The sequence below is a fragment of the Drosophila elegans genome, unplaced genomic scaffold (genome assembly GCF_018152505.1).
Source record: "Drosophila elegans isolate 14027-0461.03 unplaced genomic scaffold, ASM1815250v1 contig_208, whole genome shotgun sequence".
Lineage (NCBI taxonomy): Eukaryota > Metazoa > Arthropoda > Insecta > Diptera > Drosophilidae > Drosophila > Drosophila elegans.
Genome location: NW_024545578.1, coordinates 19,252,814 through 19,275,960, shown reverse-complemented (window position 1 = coordinate 19,275,960; position 23,147 = coordinate 19,252,814). Strand labels below are relative to the sequence as shown.

General features: G+C 39.8%; 5 protein-coding genes across 7 annotated transcripts in view; 3 read left to right on the top strand and 2 right to left on the bottom strand.

Moving 5' to 3' along the window:
* LOC108142525 (G-box-binding factor) overlaps positions 1-23,147 on the bottom strand; it is a 33,473-nt gene that overhangs the window by 2,078 nt on the left and 8,248 nt on the right. For both annotated transcript variants that reach the window (XM_017266449.2, XM_017266450.2), the window contains exons 2-6: positions 8,114-8,565; positions 7,933-8,040; positions 5,244-5,322; positions 2,361-3,253; positions 324-461 (exon numbers count right to left, since the gene is read on the bottom strand). In XM_017266449.2, the coding sequence (XP_017121938.1) occupies positions 324-461; positions 2,361-3,253; positions 5,244-5,322; positions 7,933-8,040; positions 8,114-8,258 (1,363 nt within the window). In that variant the 5' untranslated portion in view covers positions 8,259-8,565. The remainder of the gene's footprint in view (positions 1-323; positions 462-2,360; positions 3,254-5,243; positions 5,323-7,932; positions 8,041-8,113; positions 8,566-23,147) is intronic.
* LOC108142526 lies at positions 483-2,347 on the bottom strand. 2 transcript variants are annotated; one of them, XM_017266452.2, is made up of 2 exons: positions 1,548-2,347; positions 483-1,484 (listed from the first exon to the last, which is right to left on the bottom strand). In XM_017266452.2, the coding sequence occupies exons 1-2, from the start codon at positions 1,797-1,799 to the stop codon at positions 627-629; spliced, it is 1,110 nt and encodes a 369-aa protein (XP_017121941.1). In that variant the 5' UTR covers positions 1,800-2,347; the 3' UTR covers positions 483-626. The 2 variants fall into 2 exon arrangements, with proteins under 2 accessions (XP_017121941.1, XP_017121940.1); XM_017266451.2 differs by having other exon boundaries at positions 484-2,346.
* LOC108142528 (serine protease 1-like) lies at positions 13,890-14,814 on the top strand. Its single transcript, XM_017266453.1, has one exon. The coding sequence runs from the start codon at positions 13,921-13,923 to the stop codon at positions 14,701-14,703; it is 783 nt and encodes a 260-aa protein (XP_017121942.1). The 5' UTR covers positions 13,890-13,920; the 3' UTR covers positions 14,704-14,814.
* Positions 15,842-16,641, top strand: LOC108142530. Its single transcript, XM_017266455.2, has one exon. The coding sequence runs from the start codon at positions 16,180-16,182 to the stop codon at positions 16,549-16,551; it is 372 nt and encodes a 123-aa protein (XP_017121944.1). The 5' UTR covers positions 15,842-16,179; the 3' UTR covers positions 16,552-16,641.
* On the top strand, positions 18,436-21,064 carry LOC108142529 (ras-related protein Rac2). The gene has a single exon (XM_017266454.2). It carries the CDS (start codon positions 19,173-19,175, stop codon positions 19,749-19,751), a length of 579 nt encoding a protein of 192 aa, XP_017121943.1. The 5' UTR covers positions 18,436-19,172; the 3' UTR covers positions 19,752-21,064.

Sequence of the window (23,147 nt, the reverse complement as noted above, 5' to 3'; positions counted from 1 at the left end):
ATGCGAGAATTAATTAGTTATTTAAGTTGGAATTTTCAGAGGGCAGACATCGGAGGCTCTGGCGCATAAATAACTCAATTTTAAATGCATTTGCAAGCAGCCGCAGGACATGAATCCGCCCAGACATCCTGCTGAATGCCCGAATGCCGACAGATGTTGCTGACTGGCAAACAGAGGCCTCCAACTCACAATGTGCCTTAGACAAACACTTTGGCCGGCATCGGGGTTCGGGGCAAAAAGTGTTTAACAATCATAAATTAATTGCCAACAGACAAGTTGCCACACACCCACAGCCACGCCTCAAACGCCACCCGCCCACTTACTTGCACTTGCCGCAAAGGCAACATCCTGGCACTTGCATGTGAACCTCAGCTTGCAATAACTTTTCTTGTGGTCCAATAACTCAGACAGCTCGCCAAAGGATTCCCGGCAATTGCCGCAGATTAATGTGTCCGGATTGCCTGTAAATATGCAAAGGGAATAGGTCTTACAAAACGTGTTGCACCTAAGAGAAAAACTGTGGAAAAACCAATGAAAAGGAGGTTCTCTAAAGTTCTAAGCTTACTTGCAAATCCCCCTTCTCAAAAATATTTATTTAATTAAATTTTTAAAAAATATAATTATTTTCAACTCGATCGTATGCTAATGGGCCATATTTTGAGCTCAGCCTGTAGGAGTTGCTTTTTGTCCAGTATCTTATCCCTTCTTCGTTTCTGTCGAATTTGTGAATCCAGTTTTTGATCCTTTAACTGCGTAAAGGGCTTGGGATATGGAGCTGCACCCTGAGCTCGTTTACTGCGATATCTCAGTAAGTTGGTAATGGCATTTATACGCAAATCAGGCTTAATCACGTGCCTACCAGTACGATGTTGTGGTTGCAAGGACTTTGCCTCCTCGGTATTATCGTTTTCAATATTCAGCGAAAAACTAATGAAATTGGGAGCCTTTGCAAGGGATTGCTTCAGCGGCTTAGTGCAACAGGGCAGCTTTTTTGTTGTAGATTTGGTAGAACGAGTCGTCCTAGGCTTATGAGTTGTGGACTTGGCGATACTCGGCTTGGTTGCCTTTGTTTTGGGGACCACAGTAGGTTTCGGCTGAGCTGTGGTGGTCTCCTCCACCGGCTTGTTCTTCACATCCACGGAAACCGAATCTTCCTCCTCAGTTTTGTCGGGCTCGTTTGTGGTTTCACAACCATCTGCTGTCGGCTCAGCATCGCACAGTTCTTTTTCCACACTTTTATCCTGAGCATCGTCCGCCGATTGCCCCTGTTGTTGCACCTGTTGTTGCAGCTGCTGCCGCTGGCCAAAAAAGTCGGACAACTGTTGCAGCATCTCCAGTTGCTCGGCAGTGGGTGGTGAATCCTGTGAGTCCTGTGCCTCCAGTTGTGGTGACTCCTGCCTTGTTGACAGAGGAAGAAAAGGCGGCTGGAAGAGGTGGGGCGCAGGAAACTCCTGGCTATATCGATTCAACTGGAGCTGCGGCATCTGGGAGTGAACAAGGGATCTGTGAGCTGGTGGAGAATGCCTCAGATTGGCGACATGCTCAACCTGAATCTCCTGCTGCAGACCTTCGGTATGCTCTTTAGTCTCCAATTGTGGCGTATACCTCATGCCGAATCTGATTCCTGAATTGGACTGCTTGTTGGCCAGCAGACTGCTCTTCAGGCTGAGTATTCCCTTAACGTAATCCGGCGGCAGCCGCTGCTGTGGCGGGGTTTGGGCCCAGGCGACACTGGATATGGCGGCAATGGCTGCAAGGGAGGCGATGAAAGCTGCACCTCGTGCTTCACGTTGACACATTTCTCATTTTCAGAGAAGCTGTCGACAGGCGACAACATTTTTGACACATTAAAACAGGTAAGCTTGACGGAAACTTATAGCTCAATATAGTTTAAAATAACATATATAATAATACTAAAAAAAAACTTTAAAAAAATCATAATAAAAAAACATGATATAAATAATTAATCAAGGCATTTCAGAAAGAACCACTCATTTATGAAACTTCTTCACACGATCTGAGTTTTAATTTTCAAAAATGGTATTATTCTTCTAAATATTTTCCAATCAGACTAATAATATTTTAATTTAAATTTAAAGCAAGCAAACAGTTTTAGTAACCAATCTCTTTCAACAAGTATAACATAAGAAAACAATCATTTTTCTGCTGACTTTTTAAAGTTAAGTAATTAATAGTTACTTTACGTAACAACAATTTTACAACCTATTGAAAGCTTACTATCATTGGCTTTGATTTGGTCAATCCCTAGATGAAACCACTGACAATAATTTAAAAATACTTTTTAGGTCTTATTCCCCAATTTTTCAGCATCCCTTGAGCAGACTCAAGTCAATACTCACTGTAGACTTTGAATGGTCCCCACTGCTGATGCAAACTTAATTGCTCCTGAGCATGTTGCTGCTGTTGCTGTTGCTGATGCTGCTGCTGCTGTTGTTGCTGCTGCTGCTGTTGATGTTGCTGCATCAATTGGCTGTGCAATTGTAGTGGCGTTGCCGCCTGATGAGGCTGCGGTTGCTGTGGGGACAATGCCAGAGTCAACGGTTGCAGCAACGGCTGTTGCTGTTGCTGCTGCTGCTGATGTTGCTGAAGTTGCTGATGTTGGTGATGGGTGGCGAAGGCGGCTGCGGCTCCAACCGGATACGGCTCGCCGAGCGCCGTTTGATTAGCCATTATTGCTGGCTTTGCATTTTGCGGCGATGTCGTCGCCTGGACAGCCACGCTGCTCTTCAGCTGGAATCCGAATGGCTGCTGGTGGTGCGGATGGTGAGGATGTGGGTGGTGCTGCTGCTCCTGTTTGTATTGCGACCAGTGGAGGGATCCTGGAGCCGCCGTCGCCGTTGTCGCCACTGCCGCATTGGTGAGCAGATTCTGCTGATGCAGCAGCAATTGTTGCTGCGGCAACAAATTGGCCATCGCCGCCATGGCAACGGCAGCCACCTGCTGCTGGTGCTGCTGCTGTTGCTGATGGTGTTGCTGCTGCTGCTGCTGCTGCTGCACCTGCTGCTGTTGCTGATGGACGGCGGCTGCCGCTGCGGCGGCCACCGCTGCCGCACTGTGATGGTGCTGGCCGTGCTGCTGCTGTTGTTGCTGCTGCACGGCCACCGCCAGACCGCTTCCGTTGGTCATCAGACGCTTCCGCTTCTTGGCCCGCACTCCGTTGGAGCCGCCCCCACCAACGCCCCCGCCGCCCCGCAGCAGCGCCGAGGAGCAGTAGCTGTCGTAGAAGTAATCCCTGCACAAAGATAAATTTGTATGTATTTTATTCAATATTTTGTAAAGATTAAAAGTAATATAATATTATTCTTAATTTCAATTTTATGTTTTTCTGTTTGTCTATTAATAATATAATGATAAATATGTTTAAAAAATACGAAAAGATTCATAGTTCAAGTGGCAAATAGGCTTAACACTGCAACTAATCAATGGTGTAACGTTAAAGTGTTAATAACACATTATATAGATACTTAAAGGTGTTCATTTGCTCAGCAAACATTTGCTAGCTAATTGAAGTATTAGCAGCGGTGGGACCAAAAAAAATATGTATTTAAGAATAACACCGGAAAAACCTTTAGAGTCAAAGTGTTGATACCCTCGGAAACTGAAAACAAAACACTTACCAACAAAAACATATTAAATAAAATAATTCAAACTAAACTGGAACTTTACAAAACTTAAATTATCTGTATGGCAACATTTTTTTTTTCAATTTGTGGGTGTATATTTATTTTTCAATTAAAGGTTAATTTCAACAACAATTTTAATTATTATAAATTATAAACCGTTTAGGTAATTGTGTATCATTTTGGACTGACTGAATATATAATGCATTGTGACTATTGCACTAGATTGTAAATAAATATGACCTACATTAAAATACAATTATCACTACGCTTATTTAATATTCGCTTTTATAGTTCACACATTGATCAAAACTAACTAAATAGATTTAAAGATTATTAAGAGTTTTTTTTTAAATAAATGCCATTATGCAAATAATTTGATTTCAATGCAATTTGTAATACTTTGTTTTAATTTGCTTTAGCAACCTTTCCCACTTGTCCAGATTCACTCGTAAATGTGAACACCCTCTCATTAACTGCAAATGAACAGCCTGCCAACTGTTGCCCGACCCCATTGTCAGTCAGTCACTTCCTCAACCCGGCCATCAGTCCGTCAATATTTGTTTAGGCTGCCATTGCCGCCGTTTGAATTGTCATTTGGCAATTGTGTTTGTGTTCTGGGCCTCCCGTTGGGTTATGTTGCCAGTGATTGATACAAATGCCGGAACAGGACGATGGCCCGAAACCCCTCTGGTAAGGCCAACCAATTGTGGTCAGTTGAGTGGGCGAGTGGGCGAGTGGGCAGATCCTGGCCAAGAGGGGGGGAGCAACAATTGTGGCTTTTTCGGTCAGTTTGTGTGTGGTCGATGGGGGCGGGGAAAAGGTGAGCAGCCGTTTAATGACAAACACGAGAGCACCTGGACATATTTGACACAATTGAGAGTGTGGGGGGCTGACATGTTTGCGTTTTAATTACAATCAAGTCGATGTCCGTTGGGTTCCAGTTGTGTTCCTGGTCGATGATGTCCCTTTTAAAGCCAACGCATTGCGCATTTCGTTTCGGCGTCATTAAGCTTAAATTAAATATTTCCACACGAGTAACGAAGGTCTGGAGCTCAAGGCCCGAATAAATTGTGAATGTCGCTCAGTCATCATTAAGGCCGCGCCACGACAAAGACAAACAAGTGCACATGTCAGCGCCAGGACATTATGGCATACATTGCAACTGTCACTCACAGGATCCACAGTACACTCCCATGCAGTGTGTGTGTGTGTTGATATGTTGACGCAGCACTCGAACACCGACTGACCCTCTCTGGGACGAAAAGTAAAACCGAAATGGAGACGAGAACTTGGCCTGAAGTGTTCCGGTTGGGTGCAAAAAAAACCGGCTAGCCGTTGACAGCCAAATATTTTATGCCGGACGGGCGTTGAAACAAAGGGCGACCCCATCGCCTGATGAATGGTTCTTTATATATTTATTTATTTGTTGTGCGGACCCCAGAAAACAGTCGAGAAAGCCACCCGTTAAATGATATGTAAATAAAGTCTAAGCGAATGCCACATGGCGGCGTTAAATTGAGCAAAGTAAGCTTTTAGATTAAACTGAAATGAGCCAAAAATTGACTGGAAGTCCTTGGCCTAATCCTGCGTAAGACTCACCAATCGTTTCCGGTCTTGCTCACATTCTGCCGCTTTCTTCCGATCTGATGCGCTTTCGGTTCGGCCACCATGTTGACATCTGCAAAGGAAAGAATTTGAAAATGGAAAATTTTTAATAACAAAAGGCAATCTGTTTTATGTCCCGAAAATCTAAATATACACAAATTCGGAGTCCTTTGAAGTCATTGTCTAAGCAGTACATAAAAAGCTACGAAAGACAAAGGCAGTCCTTTGTTCTCATATTCCTTTCATTATGCAAATGAATGTTCGAGCTGTAAGTGATTAAAAATATTTTGTGTTTTTTTTTTTAATGTGCATGTCCATTGGCCAACTGCATTCCATGGTTAATTCAATCTGGCTACACACCAATCATTAATCTTAATAAAAGAGCGCCAAGCCCGGAATTGTCAGTTCTTATTTATGCATAAAAAAACCATGATGCAGAGGCTACAGCTACAGATAGTCGAAGTGTATATGCTCTTAAATAAATAAATATATAACAAGTATATATATTGCTAAGATTTAAATTGCTTAAGCAATTGCAGTTAAACTTTATTTGCAATATAATTGTGTATTAAATTATATTAAGTATTTCTGTCTATTTACCCAAAAGGGTATTTGTGATGGCCAACCGTATTTGATTTCCCATTGAAAAGGGTGCGACAGGGGCTGTTTATGGAAAGCTATTTGCGGGAGGAAAGAATTTGGGGAAGGGACACCCATCCGCAACCCAAGCAGCTCGTTCATCATAATTCATGACAAAGTTTGAAGTGCGACGGCTGTGCCTTGGAAAAAAAGAGAGGGAAACCAAGAGCTATCTATAAATTGGTGGGTTCGGTAAAAAAAATAAAAAAAAAAAAATACAAGAAGAAAAGAGGGCGTGATGGCTTTGCCACTTTCTTTTCTCAGCTGTTCTGTTTCGTTCCTGGCTTTCTGGTTATTTGTGCTTCCCTTTTCCTGCCTCACTGTCCGACTGTTGGGCTGGCAGGCTATAATTAAGATTAAGGATAAAAGCGTAAGAAGGATTTGCACAAGTTCCAGTCGACCAGCAAGCCAACACCCCGCTTTTCCCCCAGTGTAAATCTCTTTAGTTGTGCCAGCCGCATTTTCCAGCGCTTCAAAGTCAATGGCGCGTAGCAATGAAATATTACGCCGGCCACTCCGTTGTTGGTTCTCTTATTCCTAATCAGTGGAATTAGCATTTCACATTTTGCAGTCCGCATTTGCATAAGCGGGACTCATTTTTATGAGAGCTGCCGCATTCCGCTCTGTTCGCCGGCGAACGGGGCGTATGAATATGAAGCATCCGCAGCGTTGCCGCCAGCAGCAGAAAAGCATCATCAGCCGACACAGAGCACTAAGTGCATTAACTTGTTCTCCACACGAGACACGCACTGGAGAAAGCAAAAAAGAAATGAGGCAAGTGAGACTCGCAGAACCGTCAACATGGCAGCTGCAACTGGCGTTAAATTATTTCATTAAACGCTGAGCGGTGAACGCCGAACGACTAGACTGTCAGATAGTCAGGGAAAATTCACAGATACAAAAGACAGTCGACTGTCTGGCACAACATTGAAATTTCATTAAAAGTATCGTGCCAAGATTTATGTCGGCCGCACTTTAAGTTTTTGCGGCCGGCAGCGACTTCCGCCCGTCGAAATACTCAGACATTATGTTAGTCGTGGGGTGCCCAGAGATATGGCCACTACACATGCCAGGATCGAGGCTCCTTCATTACCATTGCTTACTACTATGTAAGCCGTGAGCCGTGAGCTGTGAGCCAGGACAGGCCAACCCATCTGCACCTCCCGTTTTTCCCGGCGCCTTTGTGGCTTTTTTCGCGCGTTTGTTCGATTTTAGTGCAACGCTTCCGCTGCCGGCGGCCATTAACCTGACGACTCCACTCCGCCCAACTCCTTTTGGGCCCACGTAACTGGCGATATCCCACGGACATGCAACTTTGGCCAAGGCGAGGACGAGGGTTAAGGTCTGGAATGTCTATGCAAAGCAGCAGCCTTCGTTAGCACGGATTTCAAGGCACACGCCAGTCGCACAGATTTAAGACAGCTTTTTGCCCACTTTTAGCTACATGTGAAACGTTAAAGCAGTGACTGAAACACTTGTTAAATTAATTATACATATGTTATTTTTCTACAATTAAATAAATTGAAAAATTGCAATTACAATCATAAAATAGGACAAATTAAAATATGATTATAACAAATTTAAAAAGGTTTAAAAAAAATTTAAAAGTATGGGCTATCCTGGAAATTATTCTTTCTCTTAAAAATACAAATTTTATTTCATTCTTCTTTAAAACTTCTACATTTCAATTCAAAACAATATCAAATACTAAATAATATAACCCCATTACATTATAGTTTTATTTCTATACCAAGGAGTCAAAAACTGCTGTCTATGACTTATTTAAAACCTTTTAAGCCACAGAGGTTCGTTTTATGTTTATTTTTATTTTAGTTTCTATGATATTTTTTTGGGGTGCATATAGAAAGCAACTGCAATAATGATAACGTTTTTCATGTTTATTAAAATTTTAATTAATTTCATATTGATATTTTTCTTTAACATTATTCAAAATTGGGAAATTTACTAATTTGTCGAGGCTTAAAATATTAATTTTCAGGACATCTATCCCACGCACTCTGGAATCGTCGAAACAAGAACTCACCTAGTGTCTGGCTGAGGACCGTTTTGCCATCCTCGCCGTGGCAGGCGTTCCGGGCATCGAACGGATTGGTGAACTGCACAAAGGCATAGCCCTTATGCATGGAAATGCCTGCGGGAGACGCAGAGCCAAATGTGTGTTAGGGATATCAGGGACTGGACTCGGATGGATGACAAGGACTTACCAGCGAGGCGGCCATAGATCTGGAACATGCGCTCCACGTCCGTTTTGGAGCACTGGAAGGTATTCAGATTGCCCACGAAGATGCGCGAGTTGACCGCCTGCGGATCCTGCGAGTTGGTCTGGTTGGACAGCTTGGACAGCTTCATGGTGGCTGTCGAGGACCCCAGTGGCGACGTCACAGGACCTGCCAAGGACACGGGCACGGGCGCAGCCGCGGCGCACGTGTGTCCAAAGTACAAGAACGCAATCCTGTTGTCCTTGTTTTTAACGCTGCGTTTTCCTATTTTCCCTCTTTTCCCCTCTTTTTTTCTGTGGCTTAGACGCGGCTTTTGTCGACGGCTTATTGCATTTGCAGTCGGATTGTTTTCCCCCCGTACTTCACAGCAGATTTTTCACTTTTTAACGAATCCAAATCTGTGAGCGGCCGCAGATTGTCCGGTATTGCCGGAAAATCTGCAAAATAAGAGAAAAACGGCATCGTACAATAAATAAAAATCACATTCGCGTTTTGTTTGTTTGTCGTCGCAGGGCTTAAAATCAAATGGATATCAACGGGCATATCGGTTTCCGTCCCTTTATTTGTGTTTCATTTATATATGGGCGTGGGATTTTGCGTTCTCTCGTGTTTTTTTTTTGTGGATTTTAATCTTAACGCAAGCCAATTAAAATGCAAAAATGCCGTTTTAATTGAAATAAACTTCTTCTACAGTCAATACTAAAATCTTTTTTAAGATGGTTGGTTAACCATTGCAATGGCTATGCAAGCTGTTGGGTTTCTTATAATATTTGTAAATATTTGTAAATTTTGTGAGCACTAAATAATTTGAAAGCGATATACATTCTGCCATTTCCCTGATGCTTACAGATATTTCCTCTCGTTTTTTATGAGCTTCATCCCCAATTTTCTCTTCATATTTATGTTCGTTTGCTTTTACTGGTAACATGTTTTGTGCTTGTTATTAAATTAAATAACTTTTAAATGGCTCACGCATACAAGGACTCGCCCAGTTTCACACCTATTATCCTTCCTTTGAAAACGGAGGCAAAGGAATAAAAAGGGGGTGGGGGTGGAGAAGCAACAACAACAACAAAGAAACTTTGTTCTCGCTCGTGTAAAAGTGAAAAATTAAGCGTTTTTATTGCGCTTTCGATGGCAACAGTGCAGTGCCTCCTTGTCTGACACTCTGCCCCTCTCACTCCCACCCACCAACAGCACCACCACCACCATTGTGGCACCATGTGTGTTGAATGTGTGTGCGTGTGTGGCTCCTTTGCATAGTGTGCGTGTGAGGATGTGGGTGATAAAGGGCATTAAAATGTACAAAAGACGTGCATGAAATAAAAATAAAACATGCAGCCATAAAAATAAAATACTCGTGTACTAGCAAATTGTTAATGTGATTTTTATGCAATCCCCACCCCAATAGAATTTATTGCGGATTTATGGGCGCGCCAGTTGGTGTTAATTGTGAAAGCTTTTGGCGCTTCAATTTGAATCTAATATAAGGGGAATATAGCTACAAGAATGTAGAAAAATTAAAAACTCACGTGATATGAAAAAACAAAGCAGAAAGTTTTTATGTCTTTAGGGAACTTGGTAGTCTGATACTCTTTCTATTGAAAATAAATGTGTTTGGTTATTAAATCTAACAGGTAATTACAAGACTTTTACTTCTCTCTTCTTAAATATTTTGAAATCGTGTACTTGCATTTTTGTGAATACTAAAAGGGACAATTACTAGAAAATTTGTATTAACTGTTTAAATAGTCTCAAAGCCCTATGCCAATTTTGTATCTTAAACATTTAGAAATCGACATACGGAAGAAGTATGTATATTATTTTGCCTGCAGCTGCATACAGTTGGTAAATATTCATTGATCGGTATCTACAGCTTTTCCCATCAGCTTTATTAAAAGCGTTTTCGCATTGTTTGGCATAAATCAAACGGAGGAACCAGAAAAGGAGTCACCAGGAGTTGGGATATTCATGGCTTTGGCTGCATTGTGCGCCAGTTATGAGTGAAAGGCTCTTTATTTATTATAATGGCATTCCTGCCTGCCAGTCTTCTGTCTGGTTTTCATTCATTCACCATTCAGGCATTCATTCACTCATTCAACGGTTTCCATTTTTGTGTCGCATTGTCCTTGCAAATGAAGAACAACGCCGCTGGCAAATGCACAGAAAACAAAACCAGCAGATGTGTCAAGTTGATAAGTTTGAAATTAAACAAATAAATTTCTTTTCACTAAAACTCTAGTCTACTAACAGATGTCTGCAGATATTACAGTGCAACATAGCAAGAGATAACTGCGTTTAAACCTTAAGATTTAACAAATGTTTCTAAAAAATAATATAGTGTTCAGTCATTTTTTTTTACATAAATAGATTAAAAATAATTGTAAGAATATTAGATTAATATAGTTGTAAATTAAATGTTTATCTTTAGGATTATTAAAGGACATACAGGAATTCTCTTTAGTATTTATTTTTTTAAGCGATATAATTAAATATATTTTATTTTTATATGTGACGAACACATTCATAGCCATGCTGATATTCTTTCTGTGCAATGGTATAACAGCTTCCTTGAAGTCTGATGTTCGTCATTGTGAATATCCGCAAACAATAGCAACAACCATAAGGAGTAACAATCCCTAGTGAAGTCGTATTGAATAAACGTTTGAATATGCAACAGTTTCGGTGGCCTACATTTCGGTGCTGTCGGCATATTAATGAACGCAACTTTAATTAATATAACAACAACAATAACAGCAGCTGACGTATTTTAGGTGACTGCGTAATCCTGTGGCAGTAGAACTCCTCGAGAGCCAGCAAGTGGTTAGTTAACTCGGCTTAATTATAATTAACTGCACTACGGAGGGAGTCGACAGTCCAAGTTCAAACGCTAGAAAATGTGCAGAAATTGCCGTAGTTCTCTCGTTCGCCCATTCCATTCCGTTTCTTCCTTCCCCTCTGGAGTCCTGCAGCCTTTTTAGGCGCAGGACAAAGGCTGCCACCGTTTGCACTTTTATTTTCCAGACGCCTGAGCGCAAAAGTAAATTAAGAGGCTTCGTGGCAAGTGAGTAAGTAAAAGTCGTCGCCGGCTAAACTTCAGGATGCCACCAATGGGAACCTTCTTGTGGGCACATGTGAGCTGAACTTTATAATTGAGTGTGGAAAAAGCATTTGGAGTCCGGAAAGGTCGGATATAAAATGCTCTTAAAAATTGGTAGCCCTTCCGACTAAACTAAATTTATAAGGGCCTCTCAGATACATTTTTATTTAACTTAATACAACTAAATATAAATCAAACACCACTTGATAAGGTAAAGAAACTAGTAACGATAGCAGCTTCCCATAACTCTTACACCAACATTTCTGACGAAAAACATATTATTGTTTCCCTTTAAATATGTAAACACAAAATCGTTTATAATTACTTACTTTTCGTCACAAAATTGAAAAAAAAATTCGGTTTAAAAAAGTTCAAGCACTAGTCAAGAGGTGTTTTAGTTTGATTCAGATTTAATTCCTTTGTAGGAAACTCAGTAACTTGTTAAGTGAACAGAATAAACTATTTGATGTGCGTACTATTCAGCCCAGTCTATGGACTCTCCTGTCAAAGTGCTTAATTACTTTAGCTGCATCCGCTCAGGATCGGGATGCCTAATGCCCCGCATTGTCTACGGCTTAAAGTCAACGACTCGGTGGACTACATTTCGGTGCTTCTTTTCCAAGTATTTTTCTCTTCCATTTTTCCCATCAGACGGCTCGTGTTAAAGCGTTTTGATGGGGCCTCGACGTGCTATAAATAATGCAGCAAGCCATTAAGCTGGCGAAGTTGTTGAAGTTGTTGAAGAGCCAACGATGCGATGCTGTCAGGATTATCGGAGGCGAGCGATCAAATGTCAAAGGACACATTTCGTCACCACGCCTGTTGCTATTTACTGCCTACCTCGTATCATCTTGTGTTTTCATTTTCCATCCGTACATATGTTTATATGGCAGACAACTTTTCATTTCAAATTGCTCGGAGCGAATGGGGTGGTGTTGATGGCAACCCTAATAGCGCAGCACAAAAAATGAATAGACGTCGTGGCCCATTGAAAGCCGAAAAGTCAACAAAAGAGGGTTCACACCCACCGATCCGGGCCAGATAGAGCGACAAATAACCCCAATTGAAAGGGGGCAAGGAAGGCCAACATGGAGGAGGAATGATGATGATGCCATGTGTGTATTGACAAGCCAGCAAACAACTTTATTCATAAGCAGTCACACAGGACGAAGTCGGTCCAGGATATGGCAGACCCGCAGACGTGACCCCCAACAGAATCCGATCCGTAGAGCGTGGATTGCATATGCATGCACTGCGAAAATCTTATCCGTATATACGTAAGAAAATAGTAGTGTCTAAATTCGACAATGAATTTTTAGTTTTTATTATCTACTCATCTTTAACACATAGATTTTGTACTCAAAATTATAAAAAATGATTTCCAATCATAAACTTAAAAGTTCTGAATATTACAATACGAAGTTACAGGGTTTTCAATTTTAAAAATATTAAATCAAACCATAAATGTTTAAGTTTTTAATATTTTCTACCAGATGTTAAAAGCCGATTATTTTTAGGGGGCAGCTTTATAATAAAATTTGCAAACCGAGTTTCGGGTATCTAATAATCGGGGCTAATCTAACCAATTAAATCCAAATAATTTCTGAAAATTTAAATTGTGTATACTTTTTTTTAAGGAAAACAAAACGGGGTATTTTTCTGAGTGCATCATCGTGTGCCCAGAGATGACTTCACGTCTGCTGGCGATAACTCTGCGGAGTTTATGGAACTCGGACCAGACCAGACCGTTGTATGAAATTCATACTTTGTACTGAAGAGTTTAAAATTCCGTTAAAGAACTCGACATTTTCGATAAGCGGAGAACGTGTCACCACCCGATCATTTTTGCATTGTGTTTGCTGTTAATTTATCGTAATACACAAAGCGATTTGCAAAAGAGTGAGTGAAAAAAAAAGAAACAAATATTTAAATGTATTTACAGGCGTATTAAGTGCCAACTATTTGCATAAATAACAAGAAATTAATAACAAACACACGGCGCCATGGCAGCAGCCGCACAAAAGTTAATAATTGCTGCATGTCAACAGGCTGTGGAAATGGGAGGAAAATGCTACTGACATGTGGACCACATATACATAAATGAAAAATATGCCAGGAGGTGGCGGAAAAAAAAAAGAAAACATTGGGCTGGAATACCATTTTATCACTTGACAGTAAATGCGTTTTATTGCGCTGCTCATTAAATAAATTAAATTTACAAACGAATAAAGTGAAACGGGAAAATCGGAAATGCATTTAAACAATTAAATCGTCAAGAAATTCCTACTTTAAATTTCCAAGTTAGCAACTCTGCGGGTATTCACATGTTGATCATTGCAAAACAAAAATGTAATTGCTGACAGAACCTTGTATTGAAAACGAATTAAATTAAAAACGAGATTTTTTTTCTACACTTGAACAATATGATAAATTTAATTGGAAAATTCTTAAGTTAATTTAAACTTCTGTCTAAATTTAAACTTAAGACTAACTGCAACAAACGGTGCAATGTGAGAAATACCTAAGATGCTAAATTTTAATCCGTGAAAATTGTATCGGTCATCCGTTAAAGCCAAAATAAATTGTTTTGACACAGATGAGTTGTTTTTAAGAGCTTAAAAGAATTAGAAATTTATTTAGTTAGTATTCGTAGGTTTTCAGTTAAGTATAAGAAAGAACATATTGCTTAGCGATGAAGATCGTCCTTATGTTGCTAGTTTTAACATCACTAGTTTTTGTCAGTGCGGAAGAAAAGAAGGCTAAGCCTAGAATCTACGGCGGCTATAATGCCCAACCCTTTACAGTGATTTACATGGTTGGAATCCTCGTCGCAGAAAGTTATACCTCTGCAATTGAATTTGGGGCCGGTACAGTGATTTCGAATCAATGGGTCCTCACAGTCGGGTCACTTCTCAAGTATGAGTTTGTTGAGGTCCACACCGGCTCACGAAGACCATGGTGGGGATGGAAAATTTTCAGGGTCTACAGTGAAAACTATTACATCCACCCAAACAAAAAGCACGATCTTGGATTGCTTAAATGTCCGTATATGAAGTTTGACAGACGATTGCACCGGGCACTAGTTCCAAATTTGATGATACGAGATTACCGCTGGACAGGAAATTTGACCTTGGTATGCGGTTGGGGAAAAACAAGTAAGAATTCAAAAATTGAAAATTGGCTGAATTGCATTCAAGTGAAAATTATATCAAACACTGAGTGCGCCAAGAGTTATCCCCAAGTGGAATCTTTTAATGTCTGCACCTCCGGAGCCGGCAATAAAGGCGTTTGCGAGGGGGACATCGGCGGACCAGTAGTCACACTGGACGGCAGACCCACATTCGTCGGGGTTATTCATCTTATGCCTGCAAATTGTAAGGGTGAACACCCATCGATACACATACGTACCAGCGATCACCTTAATTGGATAAAGGCTCAAGCCAATGTACATTTCCCTAGTCACTTTGGAGACTGATGATGTTTTAAAGAAGCATAAACTCAAACATTTTTAAGAAACTGGCACTTAACAAGCAAATTTATTTACGAAATTTATTCTTTTGGCACTTAAACTTAATAAATTTGTTTCGTTTTTATTTAAATTTAATATCAATTTAAATATTTTTTACCATAATTTTTTTTAATTGTGAGATAATCCTAACTATCCACAATTACGCCAGCCTAAAAGTATGCTGTACATTTTAAACTGGCACCATTCTAACTTAATTTGATAATTTGTTTCGTTTGTAATGTTATAATTTAATGCGATTTGGGTATATTACATGTAGCCGCTTCTCGCACAACCGTTAAAGTGTTAAATTTATTGTTATTGTAGCCTCTGCTCGCCGTTGCAGTTTCAGTATTTGTTTTATTTCGCTCTTTTCGGTTCAGACTGCGGTTCTTTAGCGCGCATTCATTCATTATCGCCAGTCCTCATAATATATATACGCGCATGTATGTGTGTTTATATATGGTGTGCGATCCGCCTGGTGTGGCAATAAAAATGGCTTGAATATTTTTCAGTTTGTTATGCATTTTCCTGCCACTTGGCAGCAACAACAATTATGAATAACTCGCTGCATAATGACCTGCAAGCTGTTCCTATGGAATTTCTGGATCGATTACTGGGGGGCGTGGGTGTTCACTGTACCGGGTACATATACATATATCACTCCGCCAATTACGTGGCAAAGGGAACTGAACAGGGAAGTCCTGGCAGTCCCGACGACAGTAATCAAATAATTGTTGCACTCGCTGTCATTCGTATCGCTCTTTGGCTTTAATTATTTGCACAATTTTCCACTCTGTAATGGACACGTCGTAATAAGGATATGCGAATAATGGCCTGAATATGCCAACGATTACCCGATTAATTCAAAGCGGCTTATTGTTGCTTTTCTTTGGAAGACCGTTTAATTTTTTATCTTCATTTTTAAATGATATAGTGTTTCATGAAATTATATAAATTTTGTTAATTTTATGTTGAAATTGGTATCTAATTTTGAATTTTTTATAAACTATTTTATATTTGAACTATAAAAATTAAATTTTTATGACAAAGTAGTCGGGAATTTAATTTCGAGATGTGTCATTGGGGCCTGTATATCAAAACCACCAGTTTCTATACTGATTCTGACACGTGTACACTGATTGAGACACCCCCAACTAAAAGTGATAAGTTACAAATCAGGCCATACCAAAAACATTTTACGTTTTTATTTTCAAAAATTTTAATAATGACGTATTGTATGTGTTTATAATTTCATAGAAAAACGAGTAGAAATCCTTGCTTGCTTACGATACACATATATGATTCGCGTTGACTTAACGAATTGTTAATAGTGCTAAAGTGTTTATTTTTATCCAAACAACGATCCCAGCTCTTTCGGTTCAAAAATATTTGGGTGTCCCGTTTTTCTTTCGTCCAAAATTTGGTTCTATTCCTGGCTTTGTCATGGTCAAGGAAATGTGCACTGGTTCCATGACGCCAGTGTTTATCAGCCACTGTGCCCCGTACAACTTTCTGAGGGAATACCGCCTAGGATGCGATGATGACGAAATACCAGCGAAGACCTTAATTGGGGAAGCCGTAAACGCTTGGCAGGCACTAGATTCCCAGGAGAAGTCCTTGTTCGAGGAGGCCTCCTATCTACCGGCCCGATTCGGTCAATCCTCCAACTCGACTGTAAAATTATACAATGATGTGCTAGCAGCCCAGCAAACCATTGTGCGTCGGATGCCCAGAACTCGCAGTCTCTGGAAGACCTCTCAAAAGTCAAAAAAGATTCGGAGCGGTATTGCCAAATCGCATAGGACAAAAAAGTAGCAGAAAATGGGTGCAGCCAGCAAGTTGCTGCCAAAATGAACTGAACAATTATGAAGAACAGGAATGGAAAATATAGGTACACTACATAAACTTGCAGTTTTATTGGGTGTTTTGGGCTTTGGATTTTCTGTGTTACTGCAGGATCCCCCAAACGATTTCATACAAATATGAAATAATTTATCCACCTATCGCTTTTCAACTTCATTATGCACAAAAGATAGTGATTAGTATATCACAAACAAGTAGTGTGTAATTTGATAATTTATATGAAAATTCTTCTCTAAAATGCCCCCATCGCTTTTTATTGCCCCTGATCCGTAGATAACCTTGCGCCTCCCACCCTCTTGAAATCGAATACGAAATCGAATGATTCATCCACACAGAAACAGAAACATTTATTCCATTTGAACGACTTTCATTGGCGATTTAATTGTTGAGGATTTTTAACAATAAATTCCATTAAAAACTTTTTGAAAATGTATATTATTGAAATTCATATTCATGCTGGATATTTGGATTGCTGAAGAGCAAATTTTGTGGCGCCTATTTAATTATCCAATTACAGCAGCAACATCAGCAGTGCGAGAAATTAACTTAAACGCGAAAATATTTGCCGGCGGCGCTTTAAACATTTCGATGCGAAAATCCATGCAAAAAAGGGCGTAGCTAGGGGGAGTGATGGAGGCGGCATAAGCGGAAACCAAAACACAAATACAACAATTTTCAGCTATCGTTTTTGGCTGAATGCGGATGCGCCGGATTCGGTTTGGGTTCTGTTTTTGGTTTTTCGGGTTTTACTGTCGATATTTTACGCTGTTTGCCGTTGTTATTTGTTTGTTATTCCTTCGGTTTTGGTTTTTGCCAGCACACGCATTTTTGTGGTCCATTAAAATAGTCAACGGTAGCAAATATCGTTTGCCATCGCCTTTAGAGATGGAAAAGTTATTTATTTATCCACTATTTGGTACAAGTAGGTAGGTGTAACGTAAAAGACAATGAAAGCAATTTGACGAAACAATTATATATATATAATTTATTATTTATTATTATTTATTATCATTTAATTTTTTTTTATTATTATGTTCAAACCCTATTTTTATATTGGGTTGATTTTTGTTAACATATCAAGTTTGGATGAATCGCAAAAACTATTTAACAGCACAATAAGATCAAATAATTTTTAATAATACAACAATTTTTAAGAGATAGGAATATCTGAACCTTCAACAACCTATTCATTTTATAAAATTCACAAAGATTTTGATATTAAAAATGTTAAAAGTTATTTACATATAAGATATATGTAAAAATATATATATAAATAATATATATAAACAGTTTTTAAAGTTCTTTATTATTTTTGGTGTGGCTCAAAGAATTTATTGTACCCAGATAAAGAAAGTAAGTACATAAGCAGGTACTGCACATCTCTGAAAGCGGTGTCAATTATTGAGTGAAAATTGGCTCAAAACAACAGGCGAGGGCAGGGAAATTCGTGGAAAATCGGCGAACAAATATAGAAAACTCTACAAAAAAGACCAAAGCAAGGTCAAGTAAAGAGAGCGCTCCTTCCCCTCCCACTCGCTCTCTCTCTCTGTAATCACAGTGCTCAGTGGATTGCCACGACTAACGTCACCGTAGGAATGACTCATATGGTCCGTGACTAATTTATTGGGAGGCCACTGTTCTCGCTCTCTCATCTCTCTCAGTGATCTTTGTGTGGGAGAGAGTGTGCGCAAAGTACTTTACTAAGGCGGCTGGCGTTTGGGAGAGAGCGAGATAGCCATACTACTAGTGGCCCTCAAACAAGTCGAGAGAGAAAACTACTGTAGAAACAAGTACAACAACAACAACAACCCGTTGAGCGACCAGCAGAGGCAGAAATTTACTTCAATCGCCGCGAAGATTTCACAGCGTTTGGGCGTGTTTTTTCCGTATCTGCTCAGCAAATCCACATATGCGGGCTTAATTAATTTATAAATACATATATCACCGCAACCGACAAAACAGGAAGAACGTCGTCACAGTTCTGCATTCAATCAGGAATATTGATTGAAATACTCTCGCGATAAACTAAACTCCATTTCCAATTCGCATCTCTCTCTTTTCTACCTGTATCTGTGTTTGTGTGGGCAGCATTTGTATTTGTATTTTTGCGTGAGCAAATTATTGTATAATCGCCAAAAAAATAATAAAAGCAAAAAACGCCAACGCGAGAACAAAAAGCTACAAATCAGAAATACTGGCTAAGCTACGAAATTTTGCAAAAAGAAAATATTTAATGACTAAAATTTGTGTTTAAGTGTGTGGAACCTAGTAATTACTCCTAAACAACTGCTGAATTTCTTGATTATCAACCAAACAAATCACTAGAAACTAAAAAAGTTCTAGAGCTGCAGAAAATTAAATAAGATTTAGTAGAACTTCAGTGAAAAAAAAACTTGTTGACCTACTGAATTTAATGATTACCAGTCATTATAACAAACTACCTGCTTCAAAACCATAAAAAAAACCAGTTGAGCTTCTGGAAATCGACAGAGCCTGCAGGTCTACTGTAAAACCCTCTGCATAAATAAGCATCTTGAGCTCCTGATTACCATCGATACCCACTACACTACAAAATGCAGGCCATCAAGTGTGTGGTTGTGGGCGACGGAGCGGTGGGTAAGACCTGCCTGCTGATCAGCTATACGACCAACGCCTTTCCCGGCGAATATATACCCACCGTGTTCGACAACTACTCGGCCAATGTGATGGTGGATGCCAAGCCCATAAATCTGGGACTCTGGGATACTGCGGGCCAGGAGGACTACGATCGTTTGAGGCCCTTGTCCTACCCCCAGACGGATGTCTTTCTCATCTGTTTCTCACTGGTGAATCCGGCCTCCTTTGAGAACGTGCGGGCCAAATGGTTCCCGGAGGTGCGTCATCACTGCCCCAGTGTTCCCATAATCCTCGTCGGAACCAAGTTGGATCTTCGCGACGACAAGCAGACCATCGAGAAGTTGAAGGACAAGAAGCTGACGCCCATTACCTATCCCCAAGGATTGGCGATGGCCAAGGAGATAGCCGCGGTCAAATATCTGGAGTGTTCGGCTTTAACCCAAAAGGGGTTGAAAACGGTCTTCGATGAGGCCATCCGCTCGGTGCTGTGCCCCGTGGTTCGAGGTCCAAAGCGACACAAGTGCGCCCTGCTCTAAAATGTTGAACCCACCAAAAATGAAAAACAGAGAGGAACTCCAAAAACTGGAGAACAAAGCGCAAAATTCTGTGCAAAAATTTCATATTCATTCGCTTTGTTGGGTTTACAGTTACAGATAGTGTGAGTGTGAGGGTGTATCTGAGTATGATTGGGGTGTGAGTGGGGCGGCGCAAGTGTGTGTGAATGAGTGAGCGTATTTTTGTTTTTATTGTCAGCTTTATATGGGGGAGCAGTAGCCAGAAAAGGGGTAGGGGGGGTCTCTGGGGGGCAGATCACGCATAAGAAGATATACACATAAACATATAAGTATAATATTGTGCATACACGGGAAAATAAAATTATGGAAGAACTTATTCAACTCAAAATAAAGAAAAATCTTATTTACCTTTGAGTAGACTTTAAAACAATTTTTACCTGTAGGCTGTTTAAAAGTTTACAACATATTTACATGGATAGGAAATTTTGTTTGGTATAAATATTTAAATCGAGTTGAATATGAGTAATACCATATTACAACAAAAAAAATGTATTACAAATTTAAATAGATAAAAGCATTTGCTTGTCGTTTTTGATCAAATTAAGAAAATTTAATTTTCTGCATTTGGACTTAAGAAAGTTTGAAGTTTGTACAAACAAAAAAATTAATTAATTATCGAGAATAAATGTAGTCAAAACTATTATAAGATTTTAATGAACAAACATTTATAATAAAACCCTAGTTTAAGATCACAATATGTTTAAAAACAAGTGCTCTGTTACAAAACAATTTTTCCTGTGTTTGCACATACGTTTGGGTCTAATGCAAAAAGAACTTGCTCAGCGAAATGTATGACAAATAAAATTAATTGTATATAAATCTAGCCGATTTAAAGCCTTCAGCGCCCCAAACACAGTCACTATAACCACAACCAGATAGCTCTTATCTGGACGGGGAGTAAGACCCAGGCAAGGCCCCGCCTATGGCCAATATCTGAACAATCGAACGGGGAATCGGGGAATTTGGCAAGCCGACAAATAACTTTCATTTATATAGTATTTAGTGGTGCGTGTGAATGTGTGTCTGATCAATGGTCTTCCCACTCAGTGCATTTGCCTGGACTTGATTTAATGTATACTAAATGCACAATTAGCCTCTATTTGATGTTAATTTATATACTGATATTTATGTTAAACAAACGCATAAACTTTGCCAAAATGTTTTTATGAAAGAGCAAAAAATGTAAAAAAAAAAACTTTATTTATATTAACACATAATTTACCAATAAAGAGTGTAATATTAATCAACCGAAATAAACGATTGTAAAAACTAAATACAACCATGTCGAATGAATAATGTTGGCAACATAATGCATTGGCGATTTATGGGGCCAATGAAACAAAAATGTCGATGCTGAAAGGTCGCTAATAGGATGGCATTTAACCCCATGAACTGCTGCATACTTTTTGGCGACTGCGACAAATTCAACACGCATCACAACTTTAATCTTATCTGCCGCCGCATTTGTCACAAATTTTAGATAATTATTTCCGATTGCCGGAACCGGGCGGAAGTTGGGATTTTCGGACCCAGTTGACTAAGCAATTTGCCAGGTCTAATCATATACAATGGGCTACATCATATTTTGTTATTTCTTTATGCTCCGCTTTCCGACAATTCTATCTATACTTCGATTGTCATAATGAGCCAGCTGTTGATTGATTGCCCTGGGCAGTGGGTGGTTGGGCGACTCTGCGGTTGCCGTGTGTCAGTGGCTCGTTAGTGGATGGCCCCCACACTGTTGTGCTCAGTGTGAATTTGACAAATAATTACATAAGACAACCTGCTGTGCGAATTGTGCCCACAAACAAGTACCCATGCACATCCCCATCCTCCCGCACATTTCAATGGCCTCTGATGGATGTTTTACCCTCCCCATCCATGGCGGTTTTGTCTGAGACGCGACGAATCGCATAATTGACCCACATTTTGAACAAACACCGCGGCCAGCAATCAAAACAGAGAGCCCAAAAAGATAGACAGACCTATGAAGTCAATTTAATTAGCAGAAACATTTGGCTCGCATCGAGAGCTGCACCTCTAGAACTTTTGCACTTTTGGCGCTACAATGCGTCGAAAAAGAATCTGTTGAGTGAAGAAGCGTTGACAGGCGTGGAATGTGCGGCATGTTCAGTTACAATTACCCCACCACATTGTATAGAAGAACATTGAATTCGAAAAACAAAGTATTCAAACAGTTGGGATATAATGCTTTAATTGTTTCAAAAGGGAAGTTTCTTTTGTTATCGGTTTAAGCAATGTAATGATCATGGGAAAAATGTATATCTGTGCTTTGCTAGTACGATCAAAATAAAAATTACCCACTCTAATACAGTACATATAAGTAATATTATACATTTTTAAGTTAAATTCATCCAACTAAAGAGTTTGCTTTCGTGAGTCATGCTTGGTTTTTCCCAATGCTAAATTAGTTCAATCGTTTATCTCTTAAATTCACTTGAATAGCGAATGCTTAAAAATTGTTAGAAAAGAGGAATAATTCATTTTCTATAAAATATCTTAACTTTAAAGATTCAAAGGAAATTATCGTGTATTCTTAAATGCGTAATTTTTTCCCAATAAACAAAAACGTTTGAAAGATCTCAAAAATAAATGCCACATAAAAAAGTCAATCTGAATTTATCTCGAATTCTCTTTAATTTCAAATCCCCAAACACAACTAGAGTTTTCGGTTGTGTGCGGGATTATCCCCTGATTATTCCCTCACCCAATCGAAGTGGAAAACTGCAGAATGGCCAATGCCGAAAAAAGGACAACTGCTGTGCCATGCAAATCCATTGACAAGTGTCGCATAATCATGCCCCATGCCAAATGTAAATGCAAATGGCAAAATGCTAAATTTATGCACTGCATGCGTGAAATTAAAAGGTTCCCCGGCGGACTTGCAGTACATTTTGGTCCTGATTTTGGACCAGGTCCTCCAATTTGCCCACTTTCAAGCGGTTAACAATTTGGCTAAATCAATTATACGCACGGCGAACAGCGCGGAGTCGAGTATTTTGTGTTTCGTTGGGATTTTCAGCTTAATTGAGAGATTTCCAGGGAAATCGTGCCCGTCGGGAAAGCCGAAAAATTTAATACGAAAATGGCTGATGGAATTCCTCGCTGCCCACAAATTTCGTACAAAATGCCAATAAAATACGCTCCAGCGCAAAAAATTCCATGCCACATAAGAAAAAGGTAAATTCAGGTGAGGCCGGCGGCGGGGCATTTTAAAAATATTTCACACTTCCGGAACGGCAAAGTGGGGGTATGGAGGATGTTCCACCTGAACCTCGAATGCCAACAGGATATGACAAGCTCGGCCATGGTCTTCCACCTTTCAGACACCGTTCA

Coding starts and splice junctions, on each gene's coding strand:
- LOC108142526 (XM_017266451.2), bottom strand. CDS start 1,799: ATGTGTCAACGTGAAGCACGAGGTGCAGCTTTCATCGCCTCCCTTGCA.
- LOC108142528 (XM_017266453.1), top strand. CDS start 13,921: ATGAAGATCGTCCTTATGTTGCTAGTTTTAACATCACTAGTTTTTGTC.
- LOC108142530 (XM_017266455.2), top strand. CDS start 16,180: ATGGTCAAGGAAATGTGCACTGGTTCCATGACGCCAGTGTTTATCAGC.
- LOC108142529 (XM_017266454.2), top strand. CDS start 19,173: ATGCAGGCCATCAAGTGTGTGGTTGTGGGCGACGGAGCGGTGGGTAAG.